We start from the raw sequence: 23,274 nt of genomic DNA, 5'->3' as shown, positions 1-23,274 counted from the left end.
TTAAGAAATACTTATAAAGGTCACAGCCCAAGGACACTGACCCATTAAAATACTGAGATTTCACCATGAAATTATTCTAGAATGCTTCCCTTCCCCTACACCTTACCACCACACCAACAGAACTCCAGTATAAGAGTAGACTACAGCTGAATAAGGTGCAAAACACACATTCTCTAGGGAAGCCCAAAGTCACAAGAGACAAAAGCTGACACTAGAGGAGTTGAAGCTTCTGGCCACCTACAGCTATAGCAAACATTAAACAGCTCAAGTCCCAGCCAGAATAACATAACTCTTCGTAATAGAGGCTTATTTATCTCAGTTCCTATTACCTAATACAGCCAATAATGTCTGACTTTCAACAAAAAATTTTAAGTGTGCTAAAAAAAAGGTATGGAAAAAAAACCCCACTCTGATAAGACAAGTATATATCACAACCAGAATCAGATACTAGACAGATGTTGGAGTTACCAGATGGGAAAGTTAAGTGATTAATATGGTAAAGAGTCTAGTGGTAAAAGTAAATAATATGCAAGACGAGATAAGTAACGAAAACAGAGATAAGGAAACTCTAAGATTGAAAGGAAATGCTAGAAATAAAAAACACTAACAAAGAATGCTTCCGACGGGCACATTAGTTGACTGGACACAGCCAAGGAAAGAATCAGTTGACTGGACGCAGCCAAGGAGAGAATCGGTGGGTCTGGAGGTCGGTCATAGAGACTTCCTTTGTTGTTCTTGTCCAGTCGCTAAGTTGTGTCTGACTCCGCGACCCCATGGACCGCAGCGTGCCACGCTTCCCTGTCCTTCCCTATCTCCCGGAGCTTACTCCAGCTCATGTCCATTGAGATGGTGATGCAATCCAACCGTCTCATCCTCTGTCACCCCCTTCTGTCCTCAGTCTCTCCCAGCATCAGGGTCTTTCCCAGTGAGTCAGCTCTCTGCATCATGTGGCCAAAGAATTGGAGCTTTAGCATCAGTCCTTGCAGTGAATATTCAGGGTTGATTTCTACTGGAGAAAGGATAGGCTACCCACTCCAGTATTCTTGGGCATCCCTTGTGGCTCAGCTGGTAAAGAATCCTGTTGCAATGTGGGAGTCCTGGGTTCAGTCTCTGGTTGGGAAGATCTGGAGAAGGGAAAGGCTACCCACTCCAGTAGTCTGGCCTGGAAAATTCCATGGACTGTATAGTCCACAGGGTTGCAAAGAGTCAGACACGACAGTGATTTTCTCTTTCACTTTTCCTGTAGTGAAAAGTGGTTTGATCTTGCAGTCCAAGGGACTCTCAAGAGTCTTCTCCAGCACCACAATTCAAAAGCATCAATTCTTTGGTGCTTAGCCTTCTTATGGTACAACTCTCACATCTGTACATGACTACTGGAAAAACCATAGCTTTGACTATATGGACCTTTGTCAGCAAAGTGATGTCTCTGCTTTTTAAAACACTGTATAGGGTTTTCATAGCTTTTCTTCCAAGGAGCAAGTGTCTTTATATTTCATGACTGCAGTCACCATCCTCAGTGATTTTGGAGCCCAGGAAAATTAAATCTGTCACTGTTTCCACTTTTTCCCCATCTATTTGCCATGAAATGATGGGACCAGATGCCATGATCTTAGTTTTTCAATGTTGAGTTTTAAGCCAGCTTTTTCACTCTCCTCTTTCACCCTCATCAAGAGGCTTTTTAGTTCTTCTTCACTTTATACCATTAAAGTGGTATCATCTGCATAACTGAGATTGTTGATATTTCTCCTGGCAATCTTGACTCCAACTTGTGATTCATCCAGCCTGGCATTTTTCATATGATGTACTCTGAATATAAGTTAAACAAGCAAGTTGACTGTATACAGCCTTGACATACTCCTTTCCCAGTTTTGAACCAGGCTTGTCTTTCCATGTCTGGTTCTAACTGCTGTTTTTTATCCTGCATACAGGTTTCTCAGGAGACAGGTAAGGTGGTCTGTTACTCCCATCTCTCTAAGAATTTTCTACAGTTTGTTATGATCCACACAGTCAAAGGCTTTAACATAGTCAATGAAGCAGAAGTAGAACTTTTTTGGAATTTCCTTGCTTTTTCTATGATCCAGGGGATGTTTGCAATTTGATGTCTGGTTCCTTTGCCCTTTCTAAATCTAGCTTGTACATCTGGAACTTCACAGTTCACATACTATTGAAGTCTAGCTTGAAGGATTTTGAGCACTACCTTGCTAGTATGTGAAGTGAGCACACTTGTATGGTAGTTTGAGCATTCTTTGGCATTGTCTTTCTTTGGGATTGGAATGAAAACTGACCTTTTCCAGCCCTGTGCCCACTGCTGCGTTTTCCAAATTTACTGGCAGATTTCCCTACTGAACTTCCCTACTGAAATGCAAATGGGAAAAAGGATGGAAAACAACAACAACAGAAAAAACCCCGCAGAACATCCAAGAACGATGGGACAATTTCAGAAGAGGTAAAACATACATAATCAGAATACCAGAAGGAGAAAAAAAAAAGAGAATAAAAATATTTTAAATAATAATGGCCAAGAATTTTCCAAAATGAATGGAAGTCACCAAACTACAGGTCCAGGAAAGCTCCGAAAATATCAAGCAGGATAAGTACCAAAAATACACACCTAGGTATATCCTTTTTTTTTTTTTTTTGCCTAGAAATTTTATTCTGGTGCACTTCACTGGATTGACAAGTACCTTAGAGATATAATTTTGCTAGAAATACATACTGTGTGCAGGTTATATATATATATATATGTGTGTGTGTGTGTGTGTGTGTCTACACATACACATGCCATATACCTAAATTTGAATTCTACTTGTTGTGTGGGTGATGACAAAGGTGATTGTCATAACCTATACACCTGGGTATATCTTATTCAAACTCTATAAACCAAAGACATAAACAAAATCTTGAAAGAAACCAGAAGAAAAAACTATCTTACCCATAGTGGAAAAAAAGACAGCTGCCTCCTATTCAGAAAGCATGCAAGAGAGTGGAGTGAAACATTTAAAGTGTTGAAAGTTGCCCCCCAACTCCCAACCTGTATTTCTGTATCTGGCAAAACTGTCCTTCAAAGTAAAGAACAACTGAATATTCGGATCAATAAGAGTACTTCAGAAAGAGTACTTCTCAGCCACCTTTTGCTTTTCAAGAAATAGAAATCCAGAGCTCTCAAGTGATGAAACTAGGAAGTGGATAGATACTCAATTCCTTTTTTCCCCCGCTTTTGCAAGTCAGTTTTTTGTTGTTGCTTGTTTGTTTGAAGCCAGTGTTAGACATTGCGCAGTTCTAACCTTTCACCGTAAAGCCGGAGAAGTTGAGTGAGGAAAACTGACACACTTGAGGTTGAACAGAAAGTTATTGGGCGTCTTGATACTCAAACTCCGCTCCCCCGAATTACTTCCTCCTGTTAAGTTTGTTGTCCGAATGACCGAGTTTGAGTGTACATAAAGTGGTTTCCCTTGGCGGAGCGGAGTAGGACCGAGTCACGGAGCATGAAAACCTCAACGTTCCACGAGTTCCCAGGCTGTAGGCAGAGGCGCTGTTTCCCCGCCCACGCCGCCGCCACCTGAGGAGAGCCCCGCCAGCCAGGACTACAAGTCCCAAGCCGCCCCGCGGCGCGCGCGCTGCCCGCCGGGAGCGGCCCTCCCTCTCCCGTGAGTCTGCGCGGGAAGTGGAAGCCGGCGCTGAGGCGAGGCTGCTCGCGCCAGGGGAGCTGTCGGCGTGCCCGCTTCTCCGCGCTGCTGGACTCGTGGCCGGCAGTCCGGCCCCCCCACTCCGCCGCCGCCATGCCCATGAAGGGCCGCTTCCCGATCCGCCGCACCCTGCAGTACCTCAGTCAGGGGGACGTGGTGTTCAAGGACTCGGTGAAGGTTATGACGGTGAACTACAACACGCACGGGGAGCTGGGCGAAGGCGCCAGGTCAGTCCTAGCCGCCGGCGACTGGAGGGAGCCCGCTGGAGACCTGGCGCCACTGTCCCCGCCCCACTGCGCGGACGGGCGGCTGCCCCAGGTCCCACAGCAGAAGGGGACCCTGGGCCGGGCCGGCTGAGGGGCGGAGTGGATGGAGCCCAGCCCGGGGCCACCGAGCCGCTGGCGCCCCGGCTCTGCTTGCACTCGCGGGCTCCGGGCGAGCTGCTTTTCCTCAGTGTCCCGACTGGGGGGACACCTGTGTGCCTGGGCTGAGGCGGGGGTGCGCTGGGAGAGGTTACCGCCGCTGGCCGTGGTGGAGCCGGAGCCTCCCGGCGTGCAGCGGGGTGTCTGAGAATGCTCCGCGTGCTGTCTAAGCCCGTTTGCTGTTCACCGCAGTGTTCCTCTCTGCCCAGGGATGAGGGAGCGCGAGACGGTAAGGGACAGGCTCGGCCAGGCACACCCTCCTGAAGGCTGGTGGGGGCAGCTCTGAAAGTGCTTCGTTCTCCAAGGACTCATCACCGTTGGTTTTTTTTTTTTTTTTTTGAATTAATTTCGGGCTGTGCTGGTCTTCAGTTGCCGTGGGGGGGGGCGGGGGGCTTTCTTTTGTTGCCCGAGCAGGGGCTACTCATTGCGCTGGCTTCTCTGGTTGTGGACCACGGGCACTGGGCGGCCGGGCTTAGATGCGCTGCAGCGTGTGGGATCTTCGCTCCCGACCAGGGATGGCGCCCGCGCCCCTTGCTCCACCCCAGGACCACCAGGAAAGTCCGCACTCATCACCCTTATAAGTGAAGGGACTGTCCCTGTCAGCTCTGCAGCCGCCCGTTACCCACTTGGCCCCTGCACCCCAAACTCCTTGATGCTCTTCAGCCCGCAGCAGAGTCGGGGTTCATTGGAAGGGAAGCTTGCAAATGAAAGGTTTGAACTGGACCTTGAGGCAGCGACAGTGCTCTGGGCTTCTCAAGTGTTAGATATAAAGTTACCGAGTGCCTCCTCATGCTGGGCCCCGTGAAGTGTGCTGGAAGTGTAATTCCTGTTATTCAGAAACTTTGGGCCTGGGTGTGTGGGATGGATCAGAGTGACCGGAGAGCAGCTCCCTGTGGAGGGTCGACCCCTTGACCTCTGGGGGGTTCTTCAGTGCAGGGCTGTTCAGGAGAGCCAGAAGCTGCCCCCTAGCTGTGTTTGCTTTCAACAGGTGAACCTAGGAACTTGGACCTACTTGTGTGGGGTCAGCTGGTATGAGGGCTTCCTGGAAGACTCGGTCATAGGGCTGCATGGGCTCCGGATCTCCTTCATAACTGCCTTTGAATCCTTCCATCCACACCAGGAGTTCCAGGGCAGAGGCCAGACAGGTACAGCAAAGGAGGGACACAGTGTGGATGGACCTGCAGTAAAGTGAAATACTGCCCTGTCTCAGGGGGTCATTCACTGCTTGGCCACATGTTAGCTAGGTGGGTTCCATGGAGAATCTCTGACTTGTCAAGAAGCCTGAAATTCAGCTTTTTGTGTAAGTCTCTGGTGTTTTAAATGGTCTGCTGGGGACTTCTGGGACTTCCTTAGTAGTCCAGTAGCTAAAACTCAGTACTCCCAATGAAGGGGGCCCAGAGTTCAATCCTTGGTCAGGGAACTAGATCCTGCTTGCTGCAACTAAGACCCAGGGCAGCCAAATAAATAAATATGTATATCTTTTAAAAAGACCAGTCAGTCAGAATAGGCCTGCACATACTTGCTTGCTCAAATATTTTAATACTCTTTAGGTAAACAGGAGCCAAACATCCTCTGTTCCTAGTGATAAGGGTTTGCCTTGTCTCACTGGTACTGAGGTTTTAACCTGGCAGTCTTGCTTTTTGTAGCCCCATTGGCCTTTGCCCTTGGCACTTCAGCTGTCCCTCCATTGCAAGTGCCAGTGACCGGACAAACCCCGGGCTAGTTAGTCTCAGGATGTGCGCTGGGTGTGTGGGGAGCCGCTTTATTCAGTGTCTGAGCTGAGTTCAGCCTCACCTCTGCCAGGTGTTGTTGCCCTTATGATGCAACGGGAGTAGTAACAGCTGCTGGCATTTATCGAGTTCCGTGTTCAGTCCTGTGCTGCAGGGTCGAGGTGAATTTGATAATGACTGGAGCCCAATGCTCACGGCCCTGAGTCTGGCTTACTGGTCATGTGACCAAGGCCATGTTACTTTCCGGACTTTTTTTTTAAACATTTATTTGGCTGCACTGGGTCTCAGTGGCAGCATGCAGGACCTTCGATCTTTGTTGCGGCATACGGGATCTTTAGTTGGGGCATGTGAACTTCCCTGGTGGTCCAGTGGCTGACTCGGTGCTTCCAACGCAGGGTGCCTGGGTTGGAGCCCTGACATGTTTTCTTAATGTAAACACCCCACCCTCTGGGGTTGCTGCCAGCGTTCGCCTGTTATTACCCGCCCCCCCCCGCCCCGCGCCGGGCTCCAGCAGGAGCCCTTGCATAGCCCTGTTGAATGTTGTCATAGTAGTTCTAGGTGCGAGAAGCTCCTGCACAGATGTGCCCTGATTTGTTTGTAAACGGTTTTGCTATGTGGCCATCCTCTGCTGTGCGGTGGGAATTGAGGAGAGGGGTCCTGAGTCTGGGAAAGTCCAGTCCTGTGAGCTGTGGTGGTCTCCACGGCTTACTATGGTAGTCAGTACTCTGCTTCCATTTCCTCCCAGAGGCAACTACTTTTCAACTCTAACCATTTGATTAGCGAAGTTTTTACTGCCATATAAATACCATAGTTAGCACCTTCTTCTTTTCTTAGCTTTAGGCTTTATCGATTGACTTGCTGCTTTTTAGAAGGCAAGGGTTTAGCTCTCCCAGCAGCACTGCCATTCCCCACCCCAACACATGCATGTCGAGTGTGAGCTGGAAAAGAATTTCCGACAGTGTTTCAGAGAGGAGTCTATTAGGAACAAAGAGCAGAGATAATGAGGGCACTGCGGGCACAGAGGCCGGCCCCTGGCCGACCAGGGAGAGCCCATGCAGGGCTAGTAGCCGGTTTTTATAGTCTCAAGACAAAGAAAACTCCTGCTGGAAGGGTGACATTAGGTGACTGGTTGGGGTGGGTTATCTAATGTGGGATCAGGGAGCTGGCTGGTTTAGGTGGGTTGGGTGCTTATGGCAACGGTTACTATGGGCTCTGTCAGTTCTGGAGATGACCAGGGTGGCATCTGTGGCCATGGTGTAGACTCCACAGTACATACTACTCGACAGCCCCCACCGTCCTCCCAACATAGTCACTTAAGAATTTCGGATAAATCAGTACTCGCTGTTCAGTTACTATGACTGTAAACACTGTACACAGTTGAATCAGAGTACGGTGATCATTTTTTGTTTTTCTTTTTGCAGTTTTTTGTTTCCCTAGCATTATTAATTGTCATTGCTTTTGTTTTAACGTTGGATTCTGCCCCAGTTTTGGACATCTGCCCAAGCAGATGTCAAACATTCAGGCTCTCGGTTGCTCCTATCCTTTTCCTGAGAATGGACTTCAAGCCCCTGTGTGGACTGCCTGTCTGCCTTGCCACTGTGTTGACATAGACACTGAAGCACAGAGCAGTGGCTTGCCCCGGGTCGGACGGCTGGGACGAGGTAAAGCCAGGCAGGTACTCTTCTGCTGTGTACCGCTCACACCGGTCCATGGTCTGGTGTGGGGGCAGGGCGGCAGCAGGAAGCAGAGGGTGCTTTGAAATTCGGGTTATTTGGGGAGCCTTTAATCAAGGGATGCTTTGCAAAGGTGTGGCAAGGATGGGAAAAGAAACCACAAGGGATGATACGGACCAGGGTTCTTGGCTTTCCCCAAGCAACAGAAGTTGACCAGAGGCCTGACAAGAGATTCAGGCAGGGCTTTACTGGGGCTTTTGTTCCGGCTGCAGGATGGAGCAAAATCAAGTAACAGGTTTTCTTGAGCTGTTTCCGTCTGTGAGGTGACAGTGCTGGTGAGTCCAGGGAGAACCACAACAGTAGCTATTTAGGGACTGGAAAGGGGAAGGAACCAGGTTACCTTTGGCTTAACTGTTGACAAGAGCAGTGGTCATGTTGCTCCTGCCAAGGAACCATTCTGCTCGGATATGTGTTTGTGTCAGTCCCAGGGATGAAATCTCTAACGCGTTTTCCTTGTTTATTTTGACTGTATGTTCTTGGAGTATAGTTGCTTACAGTATTGTGTTAGGTTCTGCGGTACCACATCTTGAAGCAGTCAGTCGTATGTATTCATGTGTCCCCTCCCTCCCAGCCCTGCATTCCACCCTCCAGGTCGTCCCAGAGCTCAGAGCTGAGCTCTCTGTTACATAGCAGCTTCCTGCTAGTCATCTGTTTTGCCCATGGTTGTGTATAAATGTCCGTGCTGGTCTGACAGTTTGTCCCCCAGCTCCTCCTCAGCATGTGTCCACAAGTCCCTTCTCCAAGTCTGAGCCTGTATTCCCGCCCTGCGGTAGGTTCATCAGTACCATTTTTCTAGATTCCAAATATGTACATTAATTTATGCTATTTCTAACTTCACTCTATGGAACAGGCTCTGGGTTAGACATTATTTCAGCTGACTCTAATTTGTTACTTTTTATGGCTGAGTGCTGTTCAGTTCAGTTCAGTTCAGTTCAGTCGCTCAGTCGTGTCCGACTCTCCGCGACCCCATGAATCACAGCACGCCAGGCCTCCCTGTCCATCACCAACTCCCGGAGTACACTCAAACTCATGTCCAGAGAGTCGGTGATGCCATCCAGCCATCTCATTCTCTGTCGTCCCCTTCTCCCGCCTCCAACCTTTCCCAGCATCAGAGTCTTTTCCAGTGAGTCAACTCGTCGCATGAGGTGGCCAAAGTATTGCAGTTTCAGCTTTAGCATCAGTCCCTCCAATGAACATCCAGGATTGATCTCCTTTAGAATGGACTGGTTGGATCTCCTTGCAGTATAAGGGACTCTCAAGAGTCTTCTCCAACACCACAGTTCAAAAGCACCGATTCTTCGGCGATCAGCTTTCTTCACAGTCCAACTCTCACATCCATACATGACCACGGGAAAAACCATTGCCTTGACTAGACGGACCTTGGTTGGCAAAGTAATGTCTCTGCTTTTTAATATACTATCAAGGTTGGTCATAACTTTCCTTCCAAGGAGCAAGCGTCTTTTAATTTCATGGCTGCAATCAGCATCTGCAGTGATTTTGGAGCCCAAAAAAACAAAGTCTGACACTGTTTCCACTGTTTTCCATCTATTTCCCATGAAGTGAGTGCTGTTACATTGTATAAATGTACCACTTGTCTTTATCCATTCATCCCTCCAGGGACATCCAGGTTGCTTCCATGTCCCAGTTCAGTTCAGTTCAGTTGCTCAGTCGTGTCCGACTCTTTGCGACCCCATGAATCACAGCATGCCAGGCCTCCCTGTCCATCACCAACTCCCGGAGTTCACTCAAACTCATGTCCATCGAGTCGGTGATGCCATGCAGCCATCTCATTCTCTGTCGTCCCTGTCTCCTCCCACCCCCAATTCTTCCTAGCATCAGACTCTTTTCCAGTGGGTTAACTTGACGCGTGAGGTGGCCAAAGTATTGGAGTTTAAGCTTCAGCATCAGTCCTTCCAATGAACACCCAGGATTGATCTCCTTTAGAATGGACTGGTTGGATCTTGCAGTCCAAGGGACTCTCAAGAGTCTTCTCCAGCACCACAGTTCAAAAGCATCAATTCGTTGGCGCTCAGCTTTCTTCACAGTCGAACTCTCATATCCATACATGACCACGGGAAAAACCATAGCCTTGACTAGACGGACCTTTGTTGGCAAAGTAATGTCTCTGCTTTTTAACATGCTATCTAGGTTGGTCATAACTTTCCTTCCAAGGAGTAAGCATCTTTTAATTTCATGGCTGCAGTCAGGATCTGCAATGATTTTGGAGCCCAAAAAATTAAAGTCTGACACTGTTTCCCCATCTATTTCTCATGAAGTGATGGGACCAGATGCCATGATCTTAGTTTTCTGAATGTTGAGCTTCAAGCCAACCTTTTCACTCTCCTCTTTCACTTTCATCAAGAGGCTTTTGAGTTCCTCTTCACTTTCTGTGATAAGGGTGGTGTCATCTGCATATCTGAGGTTATTGATATTTCTCCCAGCAATCTTGATTCCAGCTTGTGCTTCTTCCAGCCCAGCGTTCCTCATGATGTACTCTGCATATAAGTTAAATATGCAGGGTGACAATATACAGCCTTGACGTACTTCTTTTCCTATTTGGAACCAGTCTGTTGTTCCATGTCCAGTTCTGACTGTTCTTCCTGACCTGCATATAGGTTTCTCAAGAGGCAGGTCAGGTGGTCTGGTATTCCCATCTCTTTCAGAATGTTCCACAGTTTATTGTGATCCATACAGTCAAAGGCTTTGGCATAGTCAATGAAGCAGAAATAGATGTTTTTCTGGAACTCTCTTGCTTTCTCCATGATCCAGCGGATGTTGGCAATTTGATCTCTGGTTCCTCTGCCTTTTCTAAAACCTGCTTGAACATCTGGAAGTTCACGGTTCACATACTGCTGAAGCCTGGCTTCGAGAATTTTGAGCATGACTTTACTAGCGTGTGAGATGAGTGCAATTGTGCGGTAGTTTGAGCATTCTTTGGCATTTCCTTTCTTTGGGATTGGAATGAAGACTGACCTTTTCCAGTCCTGTGGCCACTGCTGAGTTTTCCAAATTTGCTGGCATATTGAGTGCAGCACTTTCACAGCATCATTTCTCAGGATTTGAAATAGCTCAATTGGAATTCCATCACCTCCACTAGCTTTGTTCGTAGTGATGCTTTCTAAGGCCCACTTGACTTCACATTCCAAGATGTCTGGCTCCAGGTGAGTGATCACACCATCGTGATTATCTTCATCGTGAAGATCTTTTTTTGTACAGTTCTTCTGTGTATTCTTGCCACCTCTTCTTAATATCTTCTGCTTCTGTTAGGTCCATACCATTTCTATCCTTTATCCAGCCCATCTTTGCATGAAATGTGCCCTTGGCTATTGTAAATAGTGGAGAAGGCAATGGCAAGCCACTCCATTACTCTTACCTAGAAAATCCCATGGACGGAGGAGCCTGGTAGGGTGCAGTCCATGGGGTCGTTATGAGTCTGACATGACTGAGCGACTTCACTTTCACTTTTCACTTTCACACATTGGAGAAGGAAATGGCAACCCACTCCAGTGTTCTTGCCTGGAGAATCCCAGGGACGGGGGAGCCTGGTGGGCTGCCGTCTATGGGGTCACACAGAGTCGGACACGACTGAAGTGACAGCAGCAGCAGCAGCTGCAATGAACATGGGGGTGCATGTGTCTTTTTTTAGAATTTATATATCTGGCCACAGGGAGTCTTTGTTGTGGTGTGCGGGCTTTATCTAGTTGGCAGAGAGTGGGGCTAGTCTTTGCTGTGGTGCGTGGACTTGCCATTTCTGTGACTCCGCTTGTTGTGGAGCAGAGACTGCAGGCTCAGCAGCTCTAGAGCACGGGCTCAGTAGTACTGGCTCATGGGCCTCGTTGCTCCAAATCTTGTGGACTCTTCTCCAACCAGGGATCAAACCTGTGTCGCCTGCACTGGCAGGCGGTTTCTTATCCCCTGTACCACTGGAAAGTCCCACATGTGTCTTTTTGAATTATGTTTTTGGCCGGGTATGTGCCAAGTAGTGGGATTGCTGAGACATATGGTAGTCTTATTTCTATTGTCTAAGACATCTCCTTAGACACTGATGAAATCACTGCAGATGGTGACTGCAGCCATTAATGTAAAGGTGCTTGCTCCCTAGAAGAAAAGCTATGACCAACCTAGACAGCATATTAAAAAGCAGAGACATTACTTTGCCATCGAAAGTCTGTCTAGTCAAAGCTATGGTTTTTCCAGTGGTAATGGATGGATGTGAGAGTTGGACTATAAAGAAAGCTGAGCACAGAAGAATTGATGCTTTTGAACTGTGGTGCTGGAGAAGACGCTTGAGTGTCTTGGACTGCAAGGAGATCCAACCAGTCCATTCTAAAGGAGATCAGTCCTGGGTGTTCATTGGAAGGACTTATGCTAAAGCTGAAGCTCCAATACTTTAGCCACCTGATGCGAAGAGCTGACTCACTTGGAAAGACCCTGATGCTGGGAGGGATTGGGGGTGGGAGGAGAAGGGGACGGCAGAGGGTGAGAGGGACGTGAGTTTGAGCAGGCTCTGGGAGTTGGTGATGGACAGGGAAGCCTGGTGTGCTGCAGTCCACGGGGTCGCAGAGAGTCAGTCATGACTGACCGAGTGAGCTGAAGGCATTGCCATGCTCTTTCCCACAGTGGCTGTGCCGGTTTGTGTTCCCGCCAACAGTGTCAGAGAGCACCCTTTTCTCCATTCTTAGCATTTATTGTTTGTAGATTTTTCTGAAGATGGCCATTCTGACCTGTGTGAGGTGATATACCTCATTATAGTTTTGATTTGTATTTCTCTAATAATGAGTGGTGTTGAGCACCTTTTCATGTGTTTGATGGTGATCTGTATGTCTTCTTTGGAGAGATGTCTACATAAAGGTCTTCCAGCCATTATTTAATTGAATTGTTTGTTTTTTTGACATTGCGCTTGGTGAGCTGTTTGTATATTTTGAAAATTAACCTTTGTCAGCTGCTTTGTCTGCAAATATTGTCTCACATTCTGCGGGTTGTTTTTTTTTGTTGTTTCCTTTGCTTTGCAAAAGCTTTTACATTTAATTAGGTTCCGATTGTTTCTATAGTCGTTATTTTAGAAGGTGGGTCAAAAAATTTTTATTTCCATTGTTAAAATAATTTTTCTTTGCATTTTAAAAGATTAATTTTAACTGGAGTATCATTGTGTTACAGTGTTGTGTTGGTTCCTTCATACAGCAATATGAGTCACCTGTAGGTATACATGTGTCCCATAAGTATACATGTGTCCCTGCCTCTTGAACCTCTGTCACCCCCACCCCACCCCTCCAGGCCCTCAGAGAGCACCTGACCCTGTGTTATTCAGCAGCTTCACACTGCTTTACACATGACAGCATATGTATTTCTGTGCAGTTCTTTCAGTTCATCCCATCCCATCCTTTCCCTGCTGTATCCGCAAGTCTGTTCTCCAAGTCTGCGTCCATATTCCTGCTCTGCAAATGGGTTCATCAGGACCTTTTTTCTGGATTCCATATATATGTGTTAATATGGTATTTGTTTTTCTCTCTCTGACTTACTTCACTCTGTATAAGAGGCTCTAGATTCATCCACCTCCCTAAAACTGACTCAGCTTCCGTCCCTTTTATGGCTGAGTAATATTCCATTGCATATATGTACCACAACGTCTTTAACCATTCATCTGTGGATGAGCATCTCGGTTGCTTCCGTTTCCTGGCTATCAAAAATAGTGCTGCAGTGAACTTTGGGGATACACGTGTCTTTTTGGATTACAGTTTTCTCAGGGTCTGTGCCCTATAATGGGATTGTGTATAACAGAGTAGTCTATCCCTGCTTTTTAAAGGAATATCCATACTGTTGTCCATAGTGGCTGTATCGGTTTGCATTCCCACCAACAGTGCAAGAGCATTCCCTTTTCTTCTCACCCTCTCCAGCATTTATTCTTTGTAGAAGTTTTGATGATGGCTGTTCTGACTCTGTGAGATGATATCTTTTTGAAGTTTTCATTTGAGTTTCTGTAATAATGAGCGATGTTGAGCATCTTTTCATGTGTTTGTTGGCCATCTGTATGTTTTCTTTGAAGAGGTCTCCGTTGAGGTCTGCCCATTTTTTGGTTGGATGTCTTCTTTTGAAATTGAACTCCTTGAGCTGTTTGTGTTAATATATCTTGGAGATAAATAATCCTTTCTCAGTTACTGCATTTGCAAATATTGTCTCCCATTTTGATGGCTGTCTTTTCTTTTCTGGTTTCTTTTGCTCTGCAAAAGCTTTTAAGTTTAATTAGGTCCCATTTGTATATTTTTGGATTTATTTTCATTATTTAGAAGGTGCATTGAGAAGTTTTATTTTTATTTTTAATCGAGCTACCAGGGAGGCCCCAGTAATTCCTTAGGGGTGTTTAAACTTGACGTTTTGTTGAGTGCAAGTGCTTCACAGTGTTGTGTCGGTCTCTTCCACACAGCAGGATGAATCGGGCATCAGTATACACGTGTCCTCTTCCCCCCAGAGACTCTGCCTGCCCGGGCCCTCCTCACACCCGTCCAGTCTCTCTCGGGCATCACAGAGCACCAGGCTGAGCTCCTGGTGCTATGCATCAGCTTCCCACTAGCTCGGTTGTTTTACACATGGTTTTATATGTATTTCTGTGCTACTCTTTGAGTTTGTGCCACCCTTTCTTTCTCCAGCTGTGTCCACAAATCCATTCTTCACATCCACATTCCTGCTCTGCAAATGGGTTCATCAGGACCATTTTTCTAGCTTCGATACATAAGTGTTAATATACAGTATTTCATTTTCTCTTTCTGACTTACTGCACTCTGTAAAACAGGCTCTAGGTTCACCCACCTGGCTAAAAGTGATTCAAATTCATTCCATTTCATTGCTGAGTAATATTCCATTCTGTGTATTTAGCACAACTTCTTTATCCATTCATCTGTCAACAGACATCTAGGTTGCTTCCATGTCCTCAACATTGTAAATAGTGCTGCAGTGAGCATTGGGGTACATGTGTTGTTTTGAATTACGGTTTTCAGACTGTATGCCCAGTAGTGGGATTACAGGGTCATACGGTATTTTTATCCCTAGGTTTTAGGGAATCTTTATACTGTTATCCTTCGGAGAAGGCAATGGCAAGCCACTCCAGTACTCTTGCCTAGAAAATCACATGGACAGAGGAGCCTGGTGGGCTGCAGTCCATGGGGTCGCTACTAGTCGGACACGACTGAGCGACTTCACTTTCACTTTTCACTTTCACACATTGGAGAAGGAAATGGCAACCCACTCCACTGTTCTTGCCTGGAGAATCCCAGGGACGGCGGAGCCTGGTCGGCTGCCGTCTGTGGGGTCGCACAGAGTCGGACACGACTAAAGCGACTTAGCAGCAGCAGCAGCAGCATACTGTTATCCTTAGTGACTGTTTTAGCTTACATTCCCATCAAGAGTGCAAGAGAGTTCCCTTCTCTACACACTCTCTGCAGCTTTTACTGTTTGTAGAATTTTTGATGATGGCCATTCTAACCTTGTCAGGTGATACTTCATTGAAGTTTTCATTTGCATTTCTCTAATAATGGGTGATATTGAGCATCACTTCCTGTGTTTGTTGCCCATCAGTATATCTTCTTTGGAGGGATGTGTGTTTAGGTGTTCTGCTTGTTTTTTTTGAATGAAGTGGCTTTTTTGTTTTTTTAATTGAACTCCATGAGCTGTTTGTCTATTTTGGAAGTTAAGCCTGTGTCAGTTAGTTTTCAAAGATTGTCTCCTATTCTGAGGGTTGTCTTCTTGTTTTGTTTGTGATTTCCTTTGCTGAGCAAAGGAAAGTATGTCCCAATTGTTTATTTTTAAGTATATTCATTATTTTAGAAGATGCATCAAAAATAAAAAATTTCATGTGTTATTTTTTTCATATTTTTTTTCTCATTTTTTAATTGGGGTATAATTGCTGTACATGTTGTGTTGGTTTCTGCCATACAACAACATGAGTGAGCCCTAAATATACATATATCCCCTCCCATTTGAATCTCCCCACCCCCACCAGTCTAGATCATGACAGCCCACCAGGCTGAGCATCTGGGGTTATACAGTAACTGCCCACTACCTATGCTCTTTAACATGATAATGTATATGTTTCCTTGCTATTCTCGATTTTTCCTACCCTGTCCTTGCCCTGATGTGTCCAAAAGTCCATTCTCTACCTTTGGGTCTGTATTCCTGCCCTGCATATAAGTTCATCAGGGCCATTTTTGTAGATTCCATATATATGCATGAATATATGTTACTTGTTTTTCTGACTTCACTTTGTATAACAGGCTCTAGGTTCACCTACCTCCCTAGAACTGACTCAAGTTTTTCTTTTCTATGACTGAGTACTATTCCATGGTGCATATGTAGTACATCTTCTTTATCCATTCATTTGTCCAGAGATAACTAGTTTGCTTCCATGTTCTGGCTATTATAAATAGTGCTGCAGTGAACATTGAGGCACATGTGTCTTTTTGAAAAATGTGTTCTCAATTGTATGCTCAGTAGTGGTTTTGTAGGTATAGTACGTTTTTTTCCTTCTGTTTTTTATGCAATCTCCATACTGTTCTCCACTGTGACCATATCTTCCCACATAGTACAGGACGGTTCCCTTTTCTCCACACCCTTTTCAGCATTTACTGGACTTGTAGAATTTTTATGGTGGCCGTTCTGGCCCGGTGAGGTGATAATGATGCCTCATTGGAGTTTTCATTTGCATTTCTCCAGTAATGAGTGATGTTGAGCATCTTTTCATGTGTTGGTTGGTCATCTGTATGTCGTCTTTGGAGAGCCATCCATTAAATTTTCCCCCAATTGTGATTCAGTTCAGTCGCTCAGTCGTGTCCGACTCTTTGCGACCCCATGAACCACAGCACGCCAGGCCTCCCTGTCCATCACCAACTCCCGGAGTTCACTCAAACTCATGTCCATCGAGTCGGTGATGCCATCCAGCCATCTCATTCTCTGTCATCCCCGTCTCCTCCTACCCCCAGTCCCTCCAAGCATCAGGGTCTTTTCCAGTGAGTCAACTCGTCGCATGAGGTGGCCAAAGTATTGCAGTTTCAGCTTTAGCATAAGGCCTTCCAATGAACACCCAGGATTGATCTCCTCTAGAATGGGCTGGTTGGATCTCCTTGTAGTCCAAGGGACTCTCAAGAGTCTTCTCCAGCACCACAGTTCAAAAGCATCAATTCTTCGGTGCTCAGCTTTCTTCACAGTCCAACTCTCACATCCATACATGACCACGGGAAAAACCATAGCCTTGACTAGACGGACCTTGGTTGGCAAAGTAATGTCTCTGCTTTTTAATATGCTATCTAGGCTGGTCATAACTTTCCTTCCAAGGAGTAAGCGTCTTTTAATTTCATGGCTGCAGTCAGCATCTGCAGTGATTTTGGAGCCCAAAATAATAAAGTCTGACACTGTTTCCACTGTTTCCCCATCTATTTCCCATGAAGTGATGGGACCAGATGCCATGATCTTAGTTTTCTGAATGTTGAGCTTCAAGCCAACCTTTTCACTCTCCTCTTTCACTTTCATCAAGAGGCCTTTGAGTTCCTCTTCACTTTCTGCCATAATTTGTCTTTTTTCTTGAAACTGAACTCCAGGAGCAGTTAATATGTTTTGGAGATTAATCCTGGGTCAGTTAGCTTTCAAGTATTGTCTCCTATTCTGAGGGTGGTCTTTTTGTTTTGTTTGTGCTTTCCGTTGCTGTGCAAGAGCTTTTAAGTTTAATTAGGTCCCATTTGTTTATTTTTAATAGTCATTATGTAGAAGGTGGCTTCAAATTTTTTATTCTATTTTTATTAAAAAATTTTCTTTTGTTATTTGAAGTTGATTTTTAATTGGAGTATGATGGCTTTGCAGTGTCACGTTGGTTTCTTCCATGTAACAGCATGAACCGGTCATAAGGATAGGTACTTCCTTTCCCCTTGCACCTCTCTCCCTGCCGCCTGCCCCAGTCCAGTCTTGCTAAGCTATCACAGGGCACCAGGCTGAGCTCTCTGTTATACGTCGTCTTCCTACTGGTTGTTTCACACCTGCTAATGGATATATCTGTACGCTGCTCTTTCTGGAGGTCCCACCCTTTCCTTCCCCCACTGTGTCCACAAATCCACTCTCTACATCTGCCTCTGTATTCCATTTTTCTGGACCCCATACATGTGCCTGGATATACAATATTTGTTTTTCTCTTACTGACTTCCTTCACTCTCTGTAAAAGGGTCTGCTGCTAGGTTCACCCAATTCCTTAGAAATGACTAAAATTATTTATTCCTTTTTATGGCTGAGTAATATTCCATTGCATATGTGTAGCACAACTTTATCCATTCATCTGTTGACAGACATCTAGATTGCGTCCACGTCCAGCTGTCATAAATGGTGCTCCAAAGAACAGCAGGCTCATGTGTTGTTTTGAATTATGGTTTTGTCAGCGTATAGCCCAGTGGACTTGCTGGGTCATATGGTATTTTTATCCTCGTTTTTTTAAGGAGTCTCCATACTTAGCTCCATAGTGGGTGTATCACTATACTTTTCCACCAGGAATGCAAGAGGGTTCCTTTTTCTACACACCCTCTCCAGCATTTACTGTTTGTAGAATTTTTGTTGATGGCCATTCTGACCTTGTACTGTAATACCTCATTGAAGTTTTCATTTGCATTTCTCTAATAATGACTGATGTTGAGCGACATTTCATGTGTTGGTTGCCCATCTGTATGTCTTTGGAGAGATGTCCATTTAGGTATTCTGCATGTGTTGTGAATGGATTTTTATTATTTGTTTGTTGACGTTGAGCTCCAGAAACTGTATATTTTAGAAGGTAATCGGATGTCGGTTGCTTCCTTTAAAATATTGTCCTGAATCTGAGTGTGTTGTCTTTACCATTTTGTGTGTAGCTTCCTTTGTTGGGCAAAACCCAACCTAAGGTTGGTTAATCAAACTTAACCTTAGGTTCAAGTTTTTTATTTTTGTTTTATTGTCATTATTTTAGAAAATGGGTCAAAACCTGTTATTTTTATTTTTCATGAGCATTTCATTCTTTAACTGGAGTATGTTTGCTTTACAGTTGCGTAAAGCCATATGTGTACATATACCCCCTCCACCCTGAACCTCCCGCTAGCGCCCACCCCTCTGGGTCGCCACAGCTCACTGGGGTACTGTGTTACACAGTAGCTATGCACTCACTGTGCATTTTGCACATGGTCATGTGTGTATTTCCATGCTACTCTCAATTTATCCCACCCAGTCCTTCCTCAGTGAGTCCACAAGTCCGTTCTCTATTTCTGGGTCTGTATTCCTGTCCTGAAAATAGCTTCATCGATGCCATTTTCCTAGACACCATAGAGATGCACCAAATACAATATTTGTTTTTCTGACTTCTTCACTCTGTCTCAGAGGCTCTAGGTTCAACCACGTCCCTGGAACTGAATCAAATTTGTTCCTTATGGCTGAGTAATATCCCATGGTGGGCTTCCCTTGTGGCTCAGCTGGTGAAGAATCCGCCTGCAGTGCGGGAGACCAAGGTTCGATCGCTGGGTTGGGAAGATCCCCTGGAGAAGGGAAAGGCTACCCACGCCAGTATTCTGGCCTGGAGAATTCCATGGACTGTATAGTCCGTGGGGTCACAAAGAGTCGGACGCGACTGAGCGACTGTCCCTTTCAAGATCCCACGGTCTGTCTGCAGCACAACTTCATCTGTTAATGTGCTGACGTACATCTAGGCTGCTTCCATGTCCTGTATTGTAAATAGTGCTCCATAGATAATTGGGATACATGTGTCTTTCTGAATTATTGTTTTCTCAGGGTATGTGACCAGGGATTACTTGGTCATATGGTAGTTTTATCCCTACCTGTTTAAAGGAGTGTCCATACCGTTGTTCATGATGGCTGTATCAGTTTACATTCCCACCCACAGCGCAAGGGTGTTTCTTTTCTCTGCACCCTCTCCAGCATTTATTCTTTGTTGAATTTTTGATTGTGGCCTTTCTGACCCTGTGAAGTGAAACCTTATTGAGGTTTTCATTTACATTTCTCTAATAATGAGTGATGTTGATCATATTTTCATGTGTTTGTTGGTTATCTGTATCTCTTCTCTGGAGGGATGTCCATTTAGTCTCCCCCCCGCCACCCACTTTTTTTTGTATTAGATTGCCTTTTTTCTTGGGCGAACTGTGGTTCAGATCATGAACTCCTTACTGCAAAATTCAGACTTAAATTGAAGAAGCTAGGGAAAACCACTAGGCCATTCAGGTATGACCTAAATCAAATTCCTTATAATTATACAGTGGAAGTAACAGATTCAAGGGATTAGATCTGATAAACAGAGTGCCTGAAGGACTATGGGTGGAGGTTCTTAACATTGTATAGGAGGCAGTGACCAAAACCATCCCCAAGAAAAAGAAATGCAGAAAAGCAAAATGTTTGTCTGAGGAGGCCTTACAAATAGCTGAGAATAGACGAGAAGCAGAAGAGAAAAGGAAAGATATACCCATCTGAATACAGAGTTCCAAAGAATAGCAAGGAGAGATAAGAAAGCCTTCTCAAGAGAAGAATGCAAAGAAATAGAGGAAAACAATAGAATGGGAAAGACTAGAGATCTCGAAGAAAATTAGAGATACCAAGGGGACAAGGGACATTGCAGTCCCTGCAAGGAGATCCAACCAGTCCATCCTAAAGGAGATCAGTCCTGGGTGTTCTTTGGAAGGACTGATGCTGAAGCTCCAATACTTTGGCCACCTGATGCTAAGAACTGACTCGTTGGAAAAGACCCTGATGCTGGGAAAGATTGAAGGCGGGAGGAGAAGGGGACGACAGAGGATGCAATGGTTGGATGGCATCACCGACTCGATGGACATGAGTTTGAGTAAATTCTGGGAGTTGGTGATGGACAGGGAGGCCTTGTGTGCTGCGGTCCAAGGGTCAGACACAACTGAGCAACTGAACTGAAGGGGACATTCCATGCAGGGGTGGGCACAGTATGTATGTATGGACAGAATGGACCTAACGGAAGCAGAAGGTAGTAAGAAGAGGTGGCAAGAATACACAGAAGAACTGTACAAAGAAGGTCTTAATTACCTGGATAAGCACAATGGTGTGATCACTCACCTAGAGCCAGACATCCTGGAGTGTGAAGTCAAGTGGGTCTTAGGAAGCATTACTACAAACAAAGCTAGTGGAGGTGATAGAATTCCAGCTGAGCTATTTCAGTTCCTAAAAGATGATGCTGTTAAAGTGCTGCACTCAGTATGACAGTAAATTGGGAAACTCCGCACTGGCCACAGGCCTGGGAAAGGTCAGTTTTCATTCCAGTCCCAAAGAAGAGCAGTGCCAAAGAATGTTCAAACTATTGCACAATTATGCACATTTTATATATATATTCCTTCAAGGTAGGTTTCAACAGTACCTGAACCGAGAACTTCCAGATATACAAGCTGGGTTTGGAAAAGATGGGAACCAAAGATCAAATTTCCAACATCCACTGGATCATAGAAAAAGCAAGGGAATTCCAGAAAAACATCTACTTCTGTTTCATTGACTAAAGCCTTTGACTGTGTGGATCAAAACAAACTGTGGATAATTCTGAAAAAGATGGGAATACCAGACCACCATACCTGTCTCCCGAGAAACCTGTATACAAGTCAAGAACCAACAGAACCTTACATGGAACAAGTGACTGGTTCCAAATTGGGAAAGGAGTATGTCAAGGCTGTATATTGACACCTTGCTTATTTAACTCACATGCCAAGTACATCATGTGAAATGACAAGCTGGGTAAAGCTTAAGTTAGAATCAAGATTTCTGGAAGAAGTATCAGTAACCTCAGATATGCAGATGACACCACCCTCATGGCCGAAAGCAAAGGAGAACTAAAGAGCCTCTTAATGAAGGTGAAAAGAAGAGAGTGAAAAAAAATCTGACTAAAAATTCAACATTCAAAAAACTTAAGATCACTGTATCCAGTCACATCACCTCATGGCAAATAGGGAAAAAATGGAAACAGTGACAGACTTTATTTTCTTGGGCTCCAGAATCACTGTGAATGGTGACTACAGCCATGAAATTAAAAGATGCTCCTTAGAAGAAAAGCTATGACCAACCAAGACAACATGTTAAAAAGCAGAGACATCACTTTGCCGACCTAGGTCCGTCTAGTCAAAGTTATGGTTTTTCCAGTAGTCATGTATGGATGTGAGAGTTGGACCATAAAGAAGGCCAAGTGCCAAGTAATTGATGCTTTTGAACTGTGGTGTTGGAGAAGACTCCTGGGAGTCCCTTGGATTGCAAGGAGCTCAAATCAGTCAATCCTAAAGGAAACCAACCCTGAATATGCATTAGAAGGACAAATACTGGAGCTCCAATACTTTCGCCCCCTGATGTGAAGAGCCAACTCATTGGAGATGACCCTGATGCTGGGAAACATTGAGGGCAGGAGGAGAAGGGGCAACAGAGGATGAGATGGTTGGATGACATCATCAACTCAATGGACATGAGTTGAGCAAACTCCAGGAGACAGTGAAGGACAGGGAAGCCTGACGTATTCCAGTCCCAGGGTCGCAAAGAGTCCTATATGACCGAGCGTCTGAACAACACAGTTTTTCTTGAAACCGAACTCAGTGAGCTGTTTGTATATTTTGGAAGTTAATCTGGTGTCAGTTTCCTTGTTTCAGATATTGTCCCCCGTTCTGAGTGTTGTCTTTTCATGTTTTTCCTTCGTTGTGCAGAAATTTTTAAGAATGTTCCAGTTATTTATATTTGCTTTTATATTCATCAGTTTTGAATGTGGGTCAAGATTTTTAATTTTTTTTCACAATTAAAAATTTCTTTCAACTGAAGTAAAATTCCTTTATAACGTTGTGTTGGTTTCATCATACCACAACCGAGTCAGCCATAAATACACATGTATCCCGTCCTTCTTGAACCGTGTCTGCCCTCACCTCTCTTGGTCATCACAGCTCCCCAGGCTGAGTTCCCTGTGTTATACGGCAACCTCCCATTAAGTGTGCATTTTCACATGGTAATGTTTATATTTCGGGCTTCCCTGGTGGCTCAGAGGTTAAAGCGTCTGCCTCCAATGCGGGAGACCTGGGTTCGATCCCTGGGTTGGGAAGATCCCCTGGAGAAGGAAACGGTAACCCACTCCAGTATTCTTGCCTGGAGAATCCCATGGACGGAGAAGCCTGGTAGGCTACAGTCCATGGGGTCGCAAAGAGTTGGACACGACTGAGCGATGGAACGGAACGGAACGGAATGTTTATATTTCAGTGCTACTCTCTCAATCCTTCCCACCTTGTCCTTCCCCCACGTTGACCACAAGTCCGTCGTCCTCTGGCTGTCTGTTCCTGCCCTGCTAATGGGTTCATCAATACCATTTGCCTAGATTCCCTGTAACATTAATACATGATATTTGTTTTTCTGAATTCATTCTATATGAGAGACTCTAGGTTCATCCACCACCTTCAGAACTTACTCAAATTCCTTCCTTTTTATGGCTGAATAATAAATATTCCATTGCATATATGTAAGACGACTTCTTTCTCCATTCATCTGTGGGTGGGCATCTATGTTACTTCCATGTCCTAGCTATCATAAGTAGTTCAGCAGTGCATTTTGGGGTACATGTCTGTTTTTTAATTATGATTTTTTTAGGGTTTATGCCCAGTAGTGGGATTACTGACTCATATGGTCATATTTGGTAACCCACTCTGGTGTTCATGCCTGGAGAACCCCA

General features: G+C 45.2%; 1 protein-coding gene across 1 annotated transcript in view; it reads left to right on the top strand.

Moving 5' to 3' along the window:
- The first annotated feature begins 3,644 nt into the window (after window positions 1-3,644).
- Window positions 3,645-23,274, top strand: part of MRPS25 (mitochondrial ribosomal protein S25) — a 54,385-nt gene continuing 34,755 nt past the window's right edge. Inside the window, exon 1 of the mRNA XM_055413510.2 lies at window positions 3,645-3,913. Within this exon, the coding sequence (XP_055269485.1) occupies window positions 3,780-3,913 (134 nt within the window). The 5' untranslated portion in view covers window positions 3,645-3,779. The remainder of the gene's footprint in view (window positions 3,914-23,274) is intronic.

This window comes from Moschus berezovskii, chromosome 24 (assembly GCF_049115385.1).
Source record: "Moschus berezovskii isolate FMDL1 chromosome 24, NW_MosBer_1.0, whole genome shotgun sequence".
NCBI lineage: Eukaryota > Metazoa > Chordata > Mammalia > Artiodactyla > Moschidae > Moschus > Moschus berezovskii.
This window is presented reverse-complemented; position numbering and strand designations above follow the sequence as displayed.